Below are 22569 nucleotides of genomic sequence, written 5' to 3'. Positions count from 1 at the left end.
CGTATTTCGATATTTCTGTGATAAATGCGTTCAATAATAGATTGTGCAAATTATAGATACGATTCAACACTAATTAAATTGGTTCCTATCTTCATCAAAGAATCAGTAAAAATAATATATATAAAAAAAAATAAAGAAAAAAGACACAATTAAATAAAGTAACTGTTATCGCTCCTTATATTAAACTCCTTTTATAAATAACGTTCGCAGTCTGAACTTAACGGCAGTCTGTGATTAACAACACGAACAGGTGATATTTGCAAGAACCAAAGAGGAAAGAAAAAAAAGTTTAATCGAGTACCGAAATCTTGAGTTGATCATAAGGAGAAGATTTGAAGAAAAAATATAGCGGACTAACGGTAAAACCTTGACGGACGAAGAGGTGTCTTAGAAAAACACAAAAAAAACAGGTCATCAGAGTACCTCCCAAACGTTCACTGCATACAATAAAAACTTGAAGTCGGCCGCTCACGGTTTCACTTTTACGCTCACAACGTTCAAACGCGCATCGTGCTATTATTCGAACATCATGAGGAGCGCAACTTTTGTTTTGTTGTTTGCATTAGCATGTGTTTCGTTTGCTGAAGAAGAAAAGAAGGTAAGGTTTTACTTTTGATTTCAAGTTGATACGAATTTAATAACTCTGCAAGAAACTGTGATTAATGCTTTAAATACTAGTATTATAATTACATTACGTTTCATGTTTTGGAAAGCATAAACAACTAGTAATTAAGAGGGATAATGATTTATAGGAAAAAAGTACAATACAAATTGTAGAGCTATTAAAATGGATGGATTAATTACAAAATAATTTTAAAAAAATGATAAAAATCGTATAATAATTGTTGCAAACAACAAACATATTTTTAAAATGGAATGCATCACGCTCATAAATTATGAATTTTCCAAGTTGTTTTCACTGATAATATGTATATGTTAGTTTATAGTGGATATTATACACATTATTTATTCAATATTTCTCAATTTACATTTTCAATACAAAAACTTATTTATTTGTTTAATTATTTATATAAAATACAACTGAATTATATTTACAAATTAACTTCAATAATGTTACTCTAGTGTAATATATTTGAAATATTTGGTGATACTTTGCCAATTCAGAAGAAAAAATAGAGTACAGAATCTTGGCACCAAAGACACATTCACTTTATACAAACAAATGTAGCAATTTCTCATTCAGTTTGTTTATTAGAAGGTAGACTTTGAACAAATATTATTACATTAATTGTTCAGAATGTATAGAATTATTTATACAAAAATAATTAAATAATTGTGCTTGCATTATTTTTTTATTTGTTTTCTTATGTAATTTCTATATAGATTTTTATAATAATCTTTAAACATTATTACTATTAACCTTGGTGCTGGTTATCTCACTTTGTCTGTACACTAATATATTTAAATACTAAATTACTACGCGTTTTTTTATTAGTATATTTCTATTTTATAGTGAATGTTTAATTGTATTATATTTGTTTTCTTTCTTTAACTTCTTCAATAGTTTCTCATTAATTTTATCATTATTTATAAGTTAATTGAATCTTATAATACTTAAATTGACTATACGTTTAGTATAGTTCTTATATATTTTTCAAATAAAGATTAGATTAGTCATCTAAAAATTTATTTTTGGATTAAAGTAAAGATATAGATTTCATTACTTTAATCCAATCTCGAGCTATAAATATTTTTATAGCGCTTCGTTTAAAATATAATTTAGATTAAGTAATACTCGACAACTAACATCTTATTCGGTTTTTAAACTGTGCAAATAGTATAAAATTGTAAGAAAAGATCATCTCAGTTTCAATTTCTCACAATGTTTACTCATTATCTATGATTTCATTCAAAGAAATGTGATTAGCTAAGTAGAAATAGCTTGTTTTTCAATTAACTCTTAATAACATCGAGATTACGTACTTCATAATAACAAATTGACAGACATAAAAGTGACACATAGCGTTTTCGTTGGAAACTCAGCAAATTGTCCACTTTTAACCTATTGAGTGCCCGATACTTGATAAGCATTTTTTTGTTTGCGATTTGTAGATTTTACATACCCGACAACCAACAAAAGTACTTCCTAAAGAAGTTATAGTATTAATTATTGTTTTCAATTAACTCTTAATAGTTGTCAGATTACAAACTTAAAAAAAAACAAATCGACAGATTTAAAGTCGGCAGACTAATAGTGTTTTCTTCCGAAATTCATCAAATCGTTAATGCTTGTTTTTCAATTAACTTTTAATAACATCTAGATTGCGCACTTGATAATAACAAATATAGAAGTGATAGAGTTTTCATTGAAAACTCAACAATATTCGGATTAAAGTTAAGCTAGGTTCCACTGTAGTCATTATCTACATACATCAATACCTCGTATAGTGCGGCTTCGATCAGTGCGGATTCACTGCAGTACGGTTTGAAAATTTCACAAAAAAATAAATATTAATTGAAAAGAAAAATACACAAAATTATTATAAAATTATAAAAAAATGTTATACATAAATCATCAATTCTTTCCTCTATACCTGTGGTTCCCAACTTTTTTTGTGCCTCATCGAAGCCTTTCTAAAATTATTGTTAAGACTTTTTGTGATGTTTATTTTTATGCGGTTTTCAAATCTTCCATTAGTCCGGTTTGAAAAAAAGTGCGATTACCCGCACTATGCGAGGTATTACTCCATTTATATATTAATATGTAAACTACAACCATATTTTATACTTATTGCATAATTTTACGATAAAAAAAACTTTTATGGAATGCAATGAAATCGCACATATTCTTGGCAAAACACTTGTATATTCCGAATAAAATGAATGTAAACAACAGAAATTTTAAATAAGACCAACATTTTTGTTTTGTCTTACACAGTTAAATCACTTTAAATGTTAATAATAGAATGATTTCTATTAATAAAAGCTGACTAAAAAATAGTATTAATTAATTTTAAAAAATAACGGAAAACAAAAAAATGAAAACAGTTAAAATCACGAAAATAACGGTTAATTATTATTAAATATTATTCGAGGAATCATTTAGGATATTAGTTGATATATGCTCTATATAAGTTTTTTTTTCAAAACACACTTAGATTTCCGCGACAAATTTGTCTAAACTTCCATGGCATACTTTTTTTATGCATTTATTGTGCTTTGAAAAACAATTGAATTGCTTGTGTTTTGTCTTTGAAATGATTGTATCAGATTTGATTGACCAGTTAATATGAAATATGTATATAATTAAAAAAAAAATCTATATGAAAAAATAATTATACCAGGAAATGGAATGAGAATTACACATATAATTATATAAATTATGGCAGTAGCATTTCCATTAATTGAATAAACAAGAAATAATGTGTTACAATTACATTAAATTATATATACGTAATAATTATTTAGTAAGTCAATTAATTTTCGAATTTCTTTCGAAGATTTATTCACACATATACTCGAATAAAAAAGTTTACAACAAAGATGACAATATCAAAAAAAAAAGATAATGACAGTAATCAAAAAGGGTTTCTGGTTATGCAATGTGTGTCACGTAAACATACATAAAACTGTTAAGTAACATGAAACATTCATTAACAAACACAATTGCATAAGTCAAGAGGATGCACTTTCTCTTTATATCGTATACCGGTTTCCTCGCTATTCATTAATTAAGTTCGGGGTGTTAAGAATAAGAAAACATAAAAAAAATCCACAACCGACATAATCCTCTCTTATCTTCCATTGTTTTTTTTTGTTTTTGTCGCTTTACGTCAACATTTTACCTCGATAAATGAAACGGTCTACGTGCATTTAATGTTTCACTTGTTTGCAGAAGGCGTTCGCAACTGTTTGTAATTTAAATGGTATTGTTATTATCATTACGATCGTTTCGAGCTCCACTTGTGATTCATTCAACCTTGCAGACTTAAAATCAATTCTGCATTACTATAAATAATTGCTAATGAAACTTATATTAAATCTAGAATGGAATAGGAATTGTTTGCATATTACGAAATATGAACGTACAAGTTCGCTAAATATAAAAAGTAATGACCTTTATGCAACTCCTAAAAACGAACCTTACGTTTTAAGCACAATCTAATCTGCAAATACATTTTTTTTGTGTGAAAAACAAACAATTTTCGCTTATCGGTTCAACAATAAAAATTATTTAATATCTATTTTTAATATATATATAATATATATTTTATTTATAGAAATCATTAAGTAGGTACTTAACACAGAGTTGATTAAAAGTACTTTAATATCAGAAAAAAAATAGTGATAATTATATGCAACAAATCTACTAATCAATAAACATTGTTCTGAGAAATGTAATTTTAAACAGAATTTCACGTCATCTTGAATTATACATCGTGTTAGATGTGATGATATTTATGTTATCTGCTTTTAAATCTCTTTATTTCTATTTTTCTATGAAAATCAGTCAGTTTTTAATAATATTTATAGGAACTGTATATTACCATTTTCCATTGTTAGGCAGATGTGTTTATTTGTTGCTCTTATATTTTGTTATATAATACAGAGTTTCATTGCAAACTTAATTGCTGCCTAAAACCCTTAATACGGCCCTGTCTCCTATAATGCGATTTCTATATAATAATTAGTAAGTACAAGAAGTATTTCTGAAAGAGACTTTGAAATCTAATGTTTAGATCAGTGGTTTCCAAACTTGATGTTACTACGCCTCCCTTAAAACTATTTAATCATTTAGCGCCTTCCCTCCCCACTCCATTTCATAAAATAGATAAAACTTTAGCAGTCGTTTGGAAAATTGCTCACTGTGACTAATATTCGCGCCTCCTCTTAGACTAGTTTGGAAAACGCTGGTTTAGATGCATTGGGAAACAAAAATATGGACAAAGATTGGATTGACAATATCAATTTGAATGACGAGAAAAAGGAACCTGATTTGGGTATAGACTTAGGTTTCTATAGAACGCGGAACGAAATAATCTTATTTTACTAATTTTGGGACTCTTATAACACGTTTTCCAGTTACGTGATGAAAATTAATCGTGTTATAGGAAGGTTGACTGTAGTATTACATATTAAATAATTACTAGAATATATCAAGTTCTTGGATTATATGAATCTATATAAACACGTTAGATTCATTAGAGCAGTGTTTCACAAACTATGTTATGGAAAGTTAATAGCTGATAAGTTCAAATTTAGTATTACTTTATGTAAAATGTTTATAAGGGAAATAATTCAAAGATATGTTTTTTTGCATTCTTTTTATTTCTATTGCATATTTCAGCTCAAATTCTTATTAGGATGTTCATAAATCATTTAAGTTATATTTTATTAATTTATAGACAATAATTATTAATAGATGTGTAAAACGAAAAATGTAAAGCTTTTCAAAGAAATAATTTTGCTAGTTTTGATAAATTGTATTGAATAACTTCTGATGAAAATAATGATTTGTTTTGTTGCAGTTGAAGATTGGTGTTTACTATGAATCCCTGTGCCCGGACAGTTTGAGATTCATCACGAAGCAATTGAATCCATCATGGAGCGACGTCTCCGAATACGTAGACATCACCTTCATTCCATTCGGTAAAAGCGAGGTAAAAACAGAGTTTATCCATCGAGACCAGAATCTAATTACTATGTATTTTCAGAGCGTAAAAGACGGTGAATACTTTAGGTGTCAGCATGGACCGGAAGAATGCAAAGGAAATCGCATCCAATCCTGCGCCTTGGACGCTTTAACCGATCAAACCAAAGAAGTTGAATTTGTCAACTGTTTCATGACCGAATACAACAAATACTCCGACAAAGACTTCGGCGAAGTGGTAATAACGCAACGAACTACAATATATACAAAATCATGCTAAATCATTGTTGATACTTTTAGTGCATCGAAAACGCCGGATTGAAAGTTGAAGACGTCAAGAACTGCTTCGATTCTGATAAGGGAAAAGAACTTCAATTGCAAGCGGAGAAAGACACGATCGCAATCAGTCCCAAATTCGTTCCCACAGTTGTTTACAACGAGGTAAGAATCCTTAAATTTTCATGACGAACTTTTGACTCATTTAATTCCGTGTTCAGGTTTTCGACCAGAAACTGCAGCAAGACAGTATGACCGACTTCAAAGGGACCGCCTGCAAATTAATTAAGGAAAACCACCCAAACGCCTGCTAAATAATACACGTTGTGCTTTAAGAATGTCAGATTTTATTTAATAAAGAAAACACGTCTTAATATGTAAATAAACACATTACTAAAAAATAATACAATACTGTAACGAACGTACGTACATACACAAAAAAAAGTATTAAGAGAAAACATTATATATAAAAAACTAAATAAGTGTAAAATAAGTCAGAGGCTAAAATACAATACTGGAGAGTGAAACTGTAATACTTTAAAACCTAAAAAAGAGCAATACTGTGCGTAATATGAAATAAAACTTAACTAAATATGTCAAACCCAGATTATTTTGTTTATGGTCAATGTGAGGAATATGTCAGCTAATTATTTTCTAATAATTCCTCTGCCACGACCTGAAAAGAAAAACATACGGTCAGTTATAATTAGCATGAACTTAATAAGAATTGCAGTCACGCACAAAGGGTTTCAAATCATAATTTATAGAAAGATGTGGACGCAACTAGTTAATTCATATAGTTATTAAAGGATGTCAAGGTAGTAGGATTGAGGATTGTTATGTAATTTCCGAGTCATAATTGTTGACTTTTAAATTACTGAAGTAGTGACAGGTAAATCAATTCAACAATTAACTTTGAAATGTAAAAAAAAGAAGATAATTACCGCTTCCCAGAAAATTATACATTCCGGAAACACTGAGCGCTGAAAAGTAGATTGGTAAATTATTAAGTATTCAATGAATTGTTATAAAGTTTACGAACAGGTAGTGGTTGGTCTTCGCAATGGTGCAAAACTACCAGAAGTAGATGGTCTACCAGCCACAGCCATTTGGGAATATGTTACGTTTTCCCTACGTGGTGATGATAAGTTATTACGCAAATCCTGAAACAAGCGTGAATTAATATAACAAAGGACAAAAAATAGTACGCTCTATTACAACTATATCATCGCTATCGCTCGACTCCGTTTCAGGCGCGGCGACGCTTAGCTGATTTATTCTTCTCTCCAGAAACTCCTCGTCCTGAAAAAAATGAGATTATTAAACTATTTTTAATTAATTCAATTAATTTAAACTAGCTGACCTACCCTACGAACATCGGCTGGTTTTACGCACAAACTGTTGAAGGGAATATGTCTTCCTGGTTTCATCGTGATGTTCCAAGGAGCGCAACAATTATCACAGATGATGTAAACCATCCTCGTCACGATACATTCGCTGCAGTAAATGAATGCCGAAGTATCTTTGTGATACTGAAAAGCAAACGATTTTTAGAAACGAGATGATTTATGAATAAACCTACATACCGGACATGACAGATTTGGAATGCAATCGTACGAATCCTTTTCGATTTCCGTTATGCTTTGAGACAATGATGGCCATACTTCTCTATGAGCGTTACGCAATACGAAGAAGAAATATTGCAAGGAATATATACGAAATGCTTGTCTGTCAATAGCTGTAAATATATATATATATATATGAAAACATTACACATAATGCACATAAATGGATTACTATGATTTAACACCATTATACAGACAATTATTTTAAATTAAATGATTCACTGGTTGCCTGTACTAAAGCTGTAATTCATAAAAAAAAGAACATTTTTTGTACTAAACTGTATGAAGATTACTTTTTTTGATTTATTTTTCATACACTTCAAATCAAGTGTAAATAATTTAGCAAAAAATATTGTAAATTCAATTCTTCCTTTTCAGCTATTAAATATAATTCCTATACTTTAATTATTAGTGAAAAGTAAAGGAACAGTATACTTACAATAATCTGCACAGAGTTGATTTAAAATCTGATTTGTTTCAGTTTTGTCACAGTCTCGAACAAAAATGGGTGGATATTCCTTGGTGGTTGAATTCTGATTAGCCTGCAACAATATTTAAATAAATAACTAATTTAAAAAAACCAGTTAAAAGAACTCACAGCCATTATCTCATACAATTTGGAAATGATAAATTTTAAATTGCACTCAGAATCAATTGTTGGTTCAGGAATTTGGTGGGTTTCCCCAGATTTCTGTCTCACTGTCAGAGTGTATCCAATTGGAATACGGCCTGAAACATATGCAATCAACATGTTGAAATATAGAACATATGTTTTACAGATTTATTACCAGGTTGGATTATACTGGAGAACATATTGCCATCCTCTATGCCTTCATTTAAATTAAACCTAACCATTGCTACCTCAGCTGGATAGTGTTTTTGGTTGGAGTCACAATAGCAAAAGGTATTGAAATGCAGTATATGGAAATACTCACTGGTCAGTGCTGCAACAATGAATGTTACATGTTAAAAATTAAGTAAATTACAAACTTCCATGTGCACTTACTGTTGCTCTGAACAAGTTTGTTTATTAGATGCTTCATGTCGTTCTGATTTTTTAGGGTAGCCTCCTTTTCTTCCCTTTCAAGACGAATCATATCATTCTCCAAGTTCAGGTTCGGATTTGCATCGCGTTTCGCTTTCTCCTGGTACGGCAACCGTTCCTCGGGAGTCATCAACTATAGAAGAAAAACGCATCGTGAGAATCAAATTGAACTTATATTGCCATCAACTTACTTTCCATCTTTTATCCGCCTCGTCCTGTGCGTATGCCAAACTCTTGTAGCGCTTTGCAGTCTTCACGTACTCAAGGAAATAGTAGAAGGCACTCTTTTTCTTGTATTTCGGCGGCATGTTTGCTCTTAATACTTACTCTGACGACTATAAAAATTTTCAACAAAATCGCTTACTCATATGAAACAAAAAAATTGCCGATCAAGTAGTTTAAAAAAGTTGGTTCCGCTTGAAATTGCTGCCAACTTAAAGAAAACCGGAATAAGTTAATTCCGTATTAACTTATGCGTATTTCGTCTATCTATTAATAGGAGTTAAGTTTCTTCAGCTACAGATTACGTAAGTTCTGTATATTATAAGCATTTTATCAAAAACAATTTTTAAATAATTTTGTTTTTGACTTTTAAGTACTATATTTCAGTATATTTTAAGAAATCTGTAAATATTATCGTTTTCAGATATTCGAAAAGCTGTAACCTTGAAGATGTAAACATTGGATTTCTGAAAGATTTTTTTATTTCATATGTAAATGACGCACGGAAATTTGGTAATACTAAACACATGGAATACGGCGTTGTCGATGTTTGGCTTTCGTTTTATTAGGTTTGCAAATTTACTTTAAACTGTTTTTAATTATTAATAAATAATAATTATTTGTAGCTTATGCAAAGTATTTTTCTTTGTAGATACAAGAAAACTATGGGATTATATTTGAAACGCTTTGATGTGATGGTAGACAGATAATCTTGGCAACGTCGCACGTTGCATCTGTCAATCATTTATTTTATTTTTTTTCGTTGCTAAATGTTTAGTCTGTGTATTTACAGAGTGTGTTGTGTGCGTGTGCGGTGTATCTGGATAGGATTTGGTATAAAGAAAACAATAATAAATGGGAATCGTCGTGTGGCAGGACCAGGACGAGTCGCAAATGGATGGCAGATGTAATAATTGAAACGTTGGAGAGGAAAAAATGAATAATTTAATTAATGCAACAACGTGATTGAATTCACACGACCCAGGGAAAACGCTCTTGCACTTGCATTAAGAAAATCGCAGATACCTGAATAAAAAGGATTACAGGCAATGCTTGCTTGCTTGCTACCCCAGTCATTAGATTAAATCAACCCCCGAGATGGGTCTCCACTGCATGCACCAATGATGTGCGAATGGTCTGGTGAGCACACACAGATAACTCAAGAGCAGGTGCTGCTGTCCGAAAGAATTAACTAGCAAAGTTAACACACACACTTATTTTTTACCAGTGACTTTAGCAGCAATATACAGATTTATCAAAAGAATCAACAATAAGATGGAAATGATTAAACCGATTCTAGAGTAAGTATACCTTTCTTCAACTTAAATCTTTTACTAATCGACAAATGTTATATTATTGCAAGCTCACTTAATTCATAATTATTTTTAGATAACTAAATGTTGCATAATTTCCCATTCACTACAAAGTCTTGCACAATTCTAGGAAACATTCACTTCAATTGCATTCGATTATTAATTTATTATTTATTTTTGTGCTGACACTGAAGTGCAATATTCAAGTGCATGTAACACTATAATTTTCCAACATTGACAATTTCTCAGGCGAAATTGAAGATAAAGAGAAAATAAATGACTATAATAATTATCATTAGCAATAATAATGGTAAATTGTTTTTGAGTGATGCCACTGCAAGGTCGTTTGCTGGTTATATATTTTCTTTGTATTTTCCGTAACCGTATTACTTTCATATTCCATCCTAATAACGTTAACATTTACAGCAAACTGCAAGCATAATCATATCATATTGGACCAAACACTATTATTTTATTTTTTTTTTCCACTAGCTTTCTACACGATAACATAACTGAAAGGCCATTTGGCTGTTGACTTTGCACGTAGATTTCTCTCAAGTTCCTTATATAATCCAATCGCTGCCAGAGAGAGTAGAGGAGGTACACAATCGCGTAGTTATGTCGTATACTATTTTTTTTTCTCAGTATTTATCTGTTATGTCACAATCGATTTTGCAATCGATTATCAATTTTCTATTTTGTAATTTAATGTCAAGGCGCATGACTCACTGAGAGCAAAAGTCTAATTTTCATAAATCGGCGGATCACGATCTGATGTATGGTAGAACTTTCGACCGGCTAAAGTTCAATAGCCGTTTAGCTTAAAAAAAAGAGTAAATAAAGTACATTTCGTTCGAAAGTTTCATCTGCAAATGTTTGAGACAATCGAACTTTTTGATTTCACCAATCATGTACTTTTTTTTTATTCTTTTGAAAATGATTGCTTTCAAATGAATTGCTATTGTTTTGTTCTTGAATCCGCGCTCGCTCTGCCCTTGCTCTTCTCACATCTTCAAAGGCGTTATTTATAGACATTTGTAACGTATAGTAATATTGTAAACTAGTTAAAAATTAATCTAGTTAAGATTATAAATTAATGATAATTTATCTTTGATCACAACATTCATTCGGCTCGTAGAATCAATAAATATTACCGGCAATGGATTATCCATTGTGGTGGCAATAAAGAAGTGATCTCAACGCGATGTAAGAAAATAAATTATGTTGCAAAATTTTCTTTATTTAACCCTAATTCATTACGTTAATTCATTAAAATTGATTACTGAATTTATTCATATAATTACTTCAAAATTACAAATAAATTGTGACTATAAAAAGTAACACCTGTAAATAATTAAACAAAAAATACTATTGATATTTTATTACTTATTTTATTAACGACATAATTATATCTAAAATGCGACGTTAATTTATATCATTGAATTAATATCAGTTGTTACAAATTACAATGAACTTGCGACTTGATTAAAGTCTGTAAACAAGGAAAGGAAACAATTTGCTATTGATATTTATGTTGTGTTGCTACGACAATTTTTAATTTTGTCTAAAGTGCTATGATAATTAATGATCAATACAGTTACTGATGAATTAATTTAATTTATTTGTAACTACAATGAACTCGTGGTTGTATGAAAATGAAAAGCTTGTAAATAAACAAGTGAAGCATGTAATTTACTATTCATAATGAACGTTGGGGAATCTATGAATTAAATCTACGTGCAATTGGAAGTATGCCACACGATTGTAATGACATTTCCATGTAATTTTGAAAACGCAATCCAAATTGTCAGTGCTGATATCAGATTTCGATCGTAATCAATAACAACAGCGACACATTCGTTTTTTTTCCTTTCTCGCTAATCATTTATCAGAAGCATCAGCCTGTGCAATGTTTTCCTTGCTCAAGTAAATATCCTTGTTATTCAATTTTTGATTATTATTACTTTCTATATATATAAAAAAAAATGTAATCGCTGAAGGAGCAGACAAAATATTTGAAATCCGCTTTAGATAGGATGAACTTGACCTAGAGCGAATCGAAAACTATACGCGCTGCATTCGGAGATCCCCGTACAGTGAACAAGGACGAAGCGAACATATTCGCAATGTGCAATTACGCAATGTTTTCCTCATGTTTTTTTTTCGTTTAAATTTATTTTTAGTATCTGCGATTGCACGCTTTTGAATAATTCATATTGCAATGTTTCTCTATTATTCCTTTCTTCATTTACAGGCAAATATATTTGGTTCCGAGGGCTATATTCCGGTTAGGTTTCATAATTGTGAATAACGCGTACTGCGTGCCCACGTACGTAGTATGGATGATCCTGCTATCTCCTCTGAGGAAAATCAATCCGGAGACATTCTGGAAGATCGAGGGATACTTTTTCCATTGGCTACTGGCCATGGTCTCGATGTGGAGCTGGTCGGCCGGATACGATGGTAAGATAACTCATTTCAATTGTATTGTAATAATCGTATGTAAACTTTGCCTCCGCTTCGATGCAATTTTAACGAAATGAAGGTGCGATTGTTTATAACCGATGGTCTGATTCCAATCGTGTTTGTCATTGTTTTTAATAACACTTATTTACGAGAAAAATAAATAGGTATCATTAAAGTTATTAAAGTTTGATATTGTCTCCGGGAATATTTTCATCTCAGGTCAATTTATTGATGTACCATTCCTTCCCGAGAGTCTTATAACTTGGTTATATGGATATTGAATGAAATTGATACATAAAAAAGTTATTCTCTTTTCCATCTCCAAAGCTAAAGTAAATCTGCTATCTCGAGTCTAATAATTTCGTTTAAACTTTGCAAATACTGGTATTTTCCAGTATATTACTCCTTAAATAACCTTATGTGACATGATAAAACTGTTCTTTGTTTGACTTTGAGACAGAAACTCTGCATCCCTGCGAGTCTTTATATTATAGTTTAGTAAATGTTAGGGCTTCGATTAAGTTGGGAAATTAGGAAGATGGTATGTGCGTTAGAGAGGAAACTTTATAATTGGTATTAATTGCGTTGTCTGTGCTTGCAACAACTTTTGCTAACATTGATCTTGGTGCCATAGCAAAATGTATATTCTAATTGTATTTATTATCTCATCTTTAAATTAAAATACCAAAGGATTTTAACTCTATTGTTCAAAGTTACAAATATTGTCGAAGTATTTTCAGAAAAAATATTGTAAGATTTGTGATTTTAACAGTGCTAAATTATAATTTTGTGGAAAGTAATGACATTTTAAGTGTGCTTATTTTAAATGATTGTTTCCAAGTGGTTGCTTATGTAGACTAAACGAAATTAAACGATCAGTTTTGCACGAGTTTGTAAGTTAAGTTAAATTTATTGTATAAACTATAAATACATTTAATATCTCTGTTGACAGTAGGATTTCCGCATATTGAAATTGTATTTATAATATATATTTTTGTAATGTTATTATTAATGTTATAAACAAATAAGTAGACTCTAATGATGATTTTTACTGAAATACTAGAAAATTATAACAAAATCAATGACTGTAATATATTCACCCTTCTGGTTACTAAAGTTTCCAAAAGTGTGGCTTCAATCAGTGCGGTTAGGAGAATTTAATTCGAACTAAATTTTAATTGAGCAAATTAAAAATAAATTCTAAAAAATAGTACACAACGTACATCGGTTTTTTTCTCTATGTATCCATGTTCATCTATGTATCCATCTGCATAAAAATATGCAGATTTAAAGTCCTCGATTAGTCCGGCTTCAAACAGTGTGGGATATTGGCGGAACTGCTAGACCGCACTATGCGAGGTATTGCTGCATACAGTTTATAAAATTGGAATAAATGTAGTTGTTGGATTGTATCAGGTGTTTAGACCGTTATGTAACTTTTCGATAATCTTATATGTATAAAACGGTCTTGGCAAGTGAATGAAACGTGAAACTGCATCCAAACATCACCTGAGTGTAACGACAAAACGCTCTTTCTCTCTTTATACATACATATCAAGGTTCAAATTTACCAGAACAAACAATTTGTTTAATATTTATGTAACACACAACCTTTAAACTTTAAGAGCGCAGTAAAATTCAAGCATCTAAATCAAGTACATTATTAAATCACCTGCTCTGCGCTGATAAAGGGAGATTTCGTGCTCGGAACTCTGTACACCAAAAATCAAGTTTGCAGTCTCTTAAATATTCAGTGCTTTTTCAGTCTGCTTTTTATTTGATGCGCTACTTAATTCGCAATATTTAATTATAATTATTTCTAATGGCTACCGAGGGAGAATGAAAATTAATACGGCGTCACACTCGTTTCCACATTATCCTGGCTCCGGACATCCACTTAACCCACTTCATGTAATGCGAAATAAAAAATCAATGCCGACATATTAATATGTAACAGTGTGTGCTTGAAATGTGTGGACATTTGAGTGGATTGGTCTCATTTGCAGGCAGACGTTTTTTCTTCTATTATCTATATTGTTTTATCCATTTTTATGTACTTTTCCAGATTCACGTTTTTAGGAATTATTTGTTGGATAATGGATAAACAATATATACATAGTGAGCGTTACCATACACCCGTTTAACGTATGTTAGATAATATTTTAGTGATTATTTACGGTACTCTAAATGAATTAACGTACACAAATCCGTGTGAACGTACAGTTGGACCAGACTATCACACGGCAATTTATGTACGTTATCTACGGTTTTTCGGTTAAAAAAATAAAGTATCATCACTGAATCTGTTCTTAACTGGTTTCTGTCTGCTCTAAAATTAGCGAGGTAGTCAAGTGAGTCACTCGTAAACATCGAATATCAGTTTGGGTTTAAATTCATGGAATACAATGATTCATTAATCGATGGACGTAGTTTATAAATTTTTCGCATGGTCACCAAATAATATAAACGTATATGAAAGATTTAATAAAAAATTAAGTATTAGATAAAATTGAAATGATGCAATATGTATCCGAGTAATTAAGTAAAAAAATAAAGTATTGCTATCAGGCTGTATATTCTTATCGTTGAAAGAATTCCATGGAATCTCGAAATTAGTGCATTCACTGTAATTCAATTCTGATAATACTCTTTAATCTATACAAGAGAGCCCGACCTTTTATTCTAAATCAAATGAAATAAATTGTGATTTTAGAAGAACAATGGTATTTAATTATAAGCGAATTGAATGGATGTAGTCATTTTTTAACGTTCCGAATTGAAGCCATGTCTTTGTTATTTGATATTATATAATTGTTTGCGATGTTATGTTTTGTAACTTTATTCGCCCATTCGTAAGATCTTAAAAATGTAAACTTATTACTATGGCTTTAATTTCATTTTTCTATAAATATTAAGAAGATTTTTAGTAATTAGTAATTTAAAATTATGAGAAAAATAACGTAACTATATAGATAAAGAAAATAATGAAATAATTTTAATAATTGTGGACTTTGGAATACGTGCTTTGGTAGATAACGAAATTAGGAAATTAATGCAAGTGTGTGAAGGTCGTGGTTAACTAACATCGTTTGCCCAGCGCATCCACTACATTAAATGTACATTTTAAATATTAGTTTACTTTGAAGATTTACTTACTTATCATGAGCAATATGAACTACTGTTTGGATTACTTACTTAGTCGAATTGAGATAGTGGATGTCACTTTCACTTAAATAGTTCAAATATGAATTAATCTCATGCAATAAATCAATCAAATGTAAATTAACTGTTGTTACTGAATTAATAATTTCAAATAATGTAAATAATTCTGTGAAATCTATTCTATTCTTCATGTTTAATTGTTATATTTTTTTTAAATGTAGATTTTGAATCGCAATAGAATATATTATGTAAATTAATGAAACTATAATACACATGTTCATTAAAATGTTAATTCTTGTATTAAATTGTAACTTGTTATGTAGAAGGAAATTTATAGGAAAAATTGAAAATAGTAAATTTTAAATAACAAAATTTGAAAATACAGCGTAAAACTAGTGCAATTAACCTAATTCTTCAAGTATGAAGGTTAAAATATGAAATTTTAATATTTGTATTTTTATCATCAAACTTAAAGGAAACTATGAGATTAGGTCGTGTACAGTAAAGGTTATTTTTTTATAAATTATCGAGGGTCGCTTGTACCGCAGTAATTAACCTTTTGTTTGTTTGGTTTTTATTTGTTTGTTTTCAGAAGCTCCCATTATTCGAGCAATTATTTATTTAATGTTATGAAACAACATTTTTTTTTGTGTGGAAGTATCAAATAAAATGTGAATTGTTGTTATTGCTTTGTATAAAAGTTCACGTTGAAAACCATTAGTTTGATTGTTAGATTAATATTACGTGAGAGCCTTAAAACGTTATTATTATATATTTATTTTTCTTTTCTTTTTCCTGTTAACAGTTGTGGAAGTAGGAGATGACATAAGTGATTGCCTGGATGACAGGACTTTGGTATTGGCGAATCACCAATCCACTGCAGACGTGCCCCTTCTGATGGCGTGCTTCAACACGCGGAAAAATGTCCTCCCGAATTTAATGTGGATCATGGACAGCCTGTTTAAGTACACGAATTTCGGTATCGTGAGCGTTCTGCATCAAGACTTCTTTATCAAATCCGTAAGTATATATAGTTACGTAGAGATTAAGCTGAACGCGCGCATTTGGAGAACTCTCGTTTGGCCCAAGGCCAAGATCTTAAGTAATAATGAGTGCCTATTATATAATATTCATTAAATTTATTTGTCGGACGGCTCTTCTTGTATAATCGATAGATATAGTAGGTGGAGAAATGTGTAAAGTGGGGAGGTTATGCGATTTAGAATGGACGTGTTCTTAATGTATTCCGTTAATTGCATATTCGCATTGATCTTTGCACTTAAATAATGAACGCGTTTTGTTCAAAGAACGACCGCTATCTCGATTTTTAGCTTTTTCTTTCTCATTTTTAACATTGGCCCGTTTTTCGATTAGATATGCAATCGCCTTTCTTAATTATGCATTACTTTATGGTTTCTAATCCGTAAAGTCATGTGTTTGCATGTCACGAGATTTATATTTGCACAGGAAGTATGAATATAGACATATTAGAGAAGTCTTAATTGAAAGATCAAAAATATATTTTTTTACCTAATTTTATTTGGAATCTATAAAGCAGCTCTACGCAATGAAAAGATAGCTGATCTAAGTATTAACCAAATTACTCGTTGTTTAACTAAGCTGCGAAACATGAATGAAATCCATTCGGTATTCCGAAAGTTGTATTAATCTAACAAACATTTGGTCATTTTGTATAAAATTCTTACAATTTATTTTTGGTCATAATATTTGAATGAATTTGTTTTGTTAAATTTATATAAGGCAGTGAACTGAAAATAACATGAAATCGAATGTTTAACGAAAGTATCCTAAATCTTCTGGTATCTTCCAAACAGTTAACGCGTTGTTCTAATTTATAGGCAATTATTTAGACCATTCTTTCAAAAAGTGCGGCTAAGCCGTAGATTTAGTGAGCCCTAAAAAAACTAATCCATCTGATGTATCAGGTGCTCCATTTGCTATTTTTAGTATGGCGTCAGTCTATATTTTTGCACGCAACTTGCCTCCTGCGTTAAAATATAACGCACTCAAGAAAAATTGGAAAGTTTCATTTACAATATATCTATAGTATTTTTTGAGCTTTAACTACTTACTTTCAATGGAATGGTAATTTAAACTAAGTAATATATCTTCTTATATTCTGAAAGCTGATCTTCCACTTATTATTTATTCATGATTAAACTAATACTTTTACAAAGATGGGAACACTAATAATTAAACTTATAATTTGATAAAGTTTATGTCGATTTCATTATTATAAAAATATAAATATTGTTTATAATTTAACATCGAATTCAAGTGGAATTTAATTATTACATTTGATCTTAAAACTACATTTATTTAATGTTTAGTTTACTACAACTTTAAATATCAATATTTTTTAATATGTGAATGAAACGTATTTATTTATATCTATTTCAACTACCTACGTTCATTTGATATTATAAACACGTGATGTAATCTTTATTGCTAAATGAAATAACGAATATTAAATTGTATAGAATACCGGTACTCATTCTTAATCTATTGTTATGATTGTAAATAGATTTAATTTCTATCATTCCATTTCATATATGCTTTGATTATATTTTAATTAATGTTATTAATGTTAACTTTGGGGGCCCTCGATTAATACAGGTTTGGGACCTCAAATAACACCGGTTGGGTCCCTCAAGTAACACTTTATGGACTAACATTATTTGTTGGCCTACGCAATTAACATAAATTTGGGTTAGTTGTGTTTATTTTTTGGTCTTTTTAATTGAACTGGGCTATAACCTATACCTAAATCCGCTCTGCTCTGCATGGTATATAAATTTGAAACTTAATTGTAAATTGATAAATACCTTGTATTACAAATGGTTGAATCGTCTGTTCACTGCTTAATGCACCGTTCGCAACAGCTAAAACTGAAATGAACATGCACCGATTTGTGGTATCGAAATAAAAAGGATGTTTAGAATATGATATGGACAAAAAGAAAACATAAATATTTATGTTTCGGTTGGCTGTACGTTTTGCAAACATTTGTATTTTTCGCTGTGTATTGTTATAATTTACACATTCGCATTGTTGACTGTTTTCACAAGTTTAATCGATATGTACGCTATGACTCGCTCGATGCAAATTTTAATTACATTTAAAAGCTTTTGGTCCAAAATTTCGAACGTCGATTTTCCTGCAAAATATTTAATTCAATTAATTTAATGAACGTCCATCATTTGCTAATGGACGGCTTTTTTTTGATGCTATTTGTTTGTTTTTATTATGCCAATTAAAATTAATTGAATGTGATAAATAAAGTTAAACAATATCGTATTGTGTATAATATACATTATATATTATATTACCAATTCGGAATAATTGTCTAAGAAAATTTACAATTAAATATTTCAAGGTCGATATTCAATTGGACTACAAACATAGTACTAAAGAAAGAAATAATTTATTACTAATAAATTATAGTTAGAATGTATACTTTATGCGACAAAGTTTATATATAACTCAAACTACAAAGAATGCATTATTTTTTATTAACAATTGTCTCATTTACTTAACGTTATTAACTTAACGTTTAGAATATTACTTTAAATTAAAATGTTCTACCTACTTAGTAGCTGTATTTGTAATTATTAATCAATTGGTGTTCATACTCATGTTGGTCTAACTATATGAGTTGTAACATTTATTTATTGTCTGGCTTATTAACTTCAAACTTTTCTGCAAACTATCATAGATTTTATACAGATAATTCGATAACAAAATAATAATTATGCAGAAAAATAAACAAGTTTATGCAAGTACAATAAAATACTGGTTATTCCGTGTTATCAGTTTTCTGAACTTTTGTTTTATTTTTCTTTTGAAAACTTGAGACATAATATAAATAGAATGCGCAAACAAGGAACAAGTGAAATTATATTATATGTGTGTAATAACACCCAAAAGTTTTATCACAGTTTCATGAATAAAGTAAAACTGCATAAGACAAGATAGTTAGTACTAGTTGTTCTTCGGTTAATAAGAAATCAGAAATCATGTTAATTAAAACCAAAGCTATTCAATACGATAAAAAAATGTTTTTCTCGTTAAATTTCTAAGTAATCAAATAATTATATTTTCAAGTTACAGAAGATAACAATTTTTGTGCTTTCTTTATCTGCTTCGTTTTCATTGGAATCTGATTGTAAAAATGTGTATATTTCTTTATATATTTTGAAAAAGATGTAATATGTCTACAAATAAAGGTTTTTGAACCATTTGCATTTAATATGTAACTGTACTAAAAACTAATTTGGTTTTTTGATATTTACATTCTCGAGTTATCAGCTTATCTACATTATAATAATAGAAATACGCGTATCAAATGATTGAAAATACGTTGTTTGTTCCCAAAATTTGTATCATTACATATTATATTATTTTGCGAGTTTTATAAATTGATACAATTGTATTTTAAGTATAACATGAACTTATAGATAAATTTATAAATTTAAAATTGTATTTTCAAACTGCAAATATACATTAATTTTAATACACTGTAATGATTATTTTTGTTATAACTAAATGTGTTAATAGAAACGTTGTTTTTCAGGGTAAGCAGAAGAGGGATCAATCAGTACAAGATTTGGTTCGTCATTTACTAGAATCTTATATACCTAGGTGTAGGAAATGGATGGTACTATTCCCTGAAGGCGGCTTCCTGCGGAAACGGAGAGCCGTTTCCCAGAAGTACGCCCAGAAGAATAACCTTCCAATACTGAATAACGTGACGCTGCCGAGAATTGGCGCGCTGCAAGCTATAATCAACACAGTTGGACCAGGACGGCCCTCAAACAATAACTCGATTATCGAAGGTAATTTGAACAGCTTTTTATTTTTATATACAGTATTACTTAGAGGTGTTGACTTGCTTTGTTTGTTTTTGCAGAATCGACGAACACGTCGCAGAAACTTGCCTGGATATTGGATATCACAATAGCTTATCCAAATGGGGAACCTTTGGACTTAAAGACTATAATATTCGGACACAAGGCGCCTTGCAAAACGACGTTCTTTTACAGGTTGTATCCTTGCAAGGATGTCCCGCAGGAGAACGAGGCCATGTCGAAGTGGCTGTTCGACAGGTTCGAAGAGAAGGAACGTATGCTGGAGACGTTCTATAAGACGGGACGATTCCCTGTCGACAGCTACAGCAGCAACCCGACGCAGCCTCAGCTCGTAGCGCAGGACTGTCTAAGGTTTCTCATCCTACACCTATTCTTTATCACGTCCACCTACATTCACGTGCAGATGTTCTTGGCCGCCTACGATTATTATCATTACCTTATCAATTAGCACATGGCCGTTGCTTCTTTGGTCTATATCATTGAGATGTATTATATTTAGGGAGAGCGAGGATCAGATTTGTTTTCCTTTTTCGTGTTTTCTTTTTAATTATTATCATTGTTTACTTATTGATTTTTACCCATTCACCCCACCTATTTGTTGATTTTTTTAAGTATACTACACAGGAAGAAGATCGATTTATTTATTTATTACTTATTATTCTTTTTCTAACGATTAATTTATAAATAAATTTCATCTGTACATAATTATTATTTTTTAAATTATTGATTTCTCTTCAAATCTATTTCTTCAACCACCCTAGTCATATTAGTTCCAAATCTTTTTATACTAATTTTTATTTTGTGATTAGATATTTTTGAATGAATTCATCCCAGTTACCAAATCGTTTTATTTTTTTTTTAATTAAACGAGCAAAAAAATGTGTCCTGTGTAGATTATAAGTTAGGTTTATTTTTTTTGTAAGATCGAAGCAAGAATCTCCAAATATAATAGACCAAAAAGGCAAATGTTGGCGAAATTATACAAATTTATAAAGAAATATTTACATAAGCATTATCAAACGATTTAAAAAACTACTTATTATTTTTTTTTTTCGATGAAATTCTCAACTTTGCTAAAACAAAATTACTGAAAAATTAGTATGTTTAAATTGATTCTTTTATATTAAACACCTGTAAATTCTAATTACATGTTTCGTCAATAATGGTTCAAATGGAACAACTATAATAGAAAATTATTCTTCAAATTAATCGTAGTTTACTTGGAACAATACGCAGTTATAAATATTGATTGATTTGAAAATGTAACAATATTTCTCTAATCGTAGTAATGAGGCACTTTTGCAAAACATAAATGTACATAATATGTAAGGATGAATAATATTTATAAGTATAGATTTTTTCCAATTGATCGTTGATGTTCCGAATTCAATCAATATTTATACGAAACGTGATATTTTTTTATTATTGAAACAGAAGTCGATATTTAATAACCAGAGTGTATTCAAAATTGGTTTAAATCGTTTGTTTAATACACAATTAATACGAATTGCTCAAAACGTGATGATCATGAAAGACAAAACATTTGTGGTAATAGCTGAGAACTAGGATGAAGATGTTCCTTCTCTACGAAACTGTGAATCGGTGGCGTTTAGCTTGTAATGTGTGTCGACCAAGAAATGGAGATGGATGGACTGTACTTGAATTGTTGCAGGGTGAGAGGAAAAGTTTTCCGTGTGTAGTTGTTTTTCTCGATGTTCGTTTAAGCAGCGCTTGATAATCCATCCGATGGAACCGATGGATTCCCAAGTATTATTTTTGTATTGCGAGGAATTATATCTATCTATACATATATATTATATACGTTGCCATTCCAATTTCTCTGTGCTTGTTACTTTCCAAGTTTGGAACCGCACATTTCAGCTTAATCCACGAGGATCTTCGGTTTCCTTCTTTTTTTCAGATAAATATTGTAACTTATTTACTTAATGATATATGCGAC

General features: G+C 30.2%; 3 protein-coding genes across 4 annotated transcripts; 2 read left to right on the top strand and 1 right to left on the bottom strand.

Annotated features, from left to right (window-relative positions):
• The first annotated feature begins 218 nt into the window (after nucleotides 1-218).
• Nucleotides 219-6488, top strand: LOC108557582 (GILT-like protein F37H8.5). The gene is made up of 5 exons (XM_017914168.1): nucleotides 219-598; nucleotides 5490-5621; nucleotides 5676-5849; nucleotides 5912-6052; nucleotides 6109-6488. Exons 1-5 carry the CDS (start codon nucleotides 530-532, stop codon nucleotides 6199-6201), a joined length of 609 nt encoding a protein of 202 aa, XP_017769657.1. The 5' UTR covers nucleotides 219-529; the 3' UTR covers nucleotides 6202-6488.
• On the bottom strand, nucleotides 6474-18581 carry LOC108557579 (protein maelstrom homolog). 2 transcript variants are annotated; one of them, XM_017914165.1, is made up of 12 exons: nucleotides 18567-18581; nucleotides 8749-8892; nucleotides 8519-8690; nucleotides 8301-8456; nucleotides 8111-8241; nucleotides 7952-8054; nucleotides 7474-7625; nucleotides 7255-7419; nucleotides 7106-7189; nucleotides 6930-7050; nucleotides 6832-6870; nucleotides 6474-6563 (listed from the first exon to the last, which is right to left on the bottom strand). In XM_017914165.1, exons 2-12 carry the CDS (start codon nucleotides 8863-8865, stop codon nucleotides 6535-6537), a joined length of 1269 nt encoding a protein of 422 aa, XP_017769654.1. In that variant the 5' UTR covers nucleotides 8866-8892; nucleotides 18567-18581; the 3' UTR covers nucleotides 6474-6534. The 2 variants fall into 2 exon arrangements, with proteins under 2 accessions (XP_017769654.1, XP_017769655.1); XM_017914166.1 differs by lacking the exons at nucleotides 6474-6563; nucleotides 6832-6870 and having other exon boundaries at nucleotides 6964-7050; nucleotides 7251-7419.
• On the top strand, nucleotides 9450-21194 carry LOC108557581 (acyl-CoA:lysophosphatidylglycerol acyltransferase 1-like). The gene is made up of 6 exons (XM_017914167.1): nucleotides 9450-9948; nucleotides 10008-10080; nucleotides 12347-12555; nucleotides 16526-16740; nucleotides 20315-20576; nucleotides 20651-21194. Exons 2-6 carry the CDS (start codon nucleotides 10055-10057, stop codon nucleotides 21055-21057), a joined length of 1119 nt encoding a protein of 372 aa, XP_017769656.1. The 5' UTR covers nucleotides 9450-9948; nucleotides 10008-10054; the 3' UTR covers nucleotides 21058-21194.
• The last annotated feature ends 1375 nt before the right edge of the window (nucleotides 21195-22569 follow it).

The sequence above is a fragment of the Nicrophorus vespilloides genome, unplaced genomic scaffold (assembly GCF_001412225.1).
Source record: "Nicrophorus vespilloides isolate i.1.1-1 unplaced genomic scaffold, Nicve_v1.0, whole genome shotgun sequence".
NCBI classification, from domain to species: domain Eukaryota; kingdom Metazoa; phylum Arthropoda; class Insecta; order Coleoptera; family Silphidae; genus Nicrophorus; species Nicrophorus vespilloides.
The sequence above is the reverse complement of the archived record's forward strand: the minus strand, read 5'-3'. Positions and strand labels throughout refer to the sequence as shown.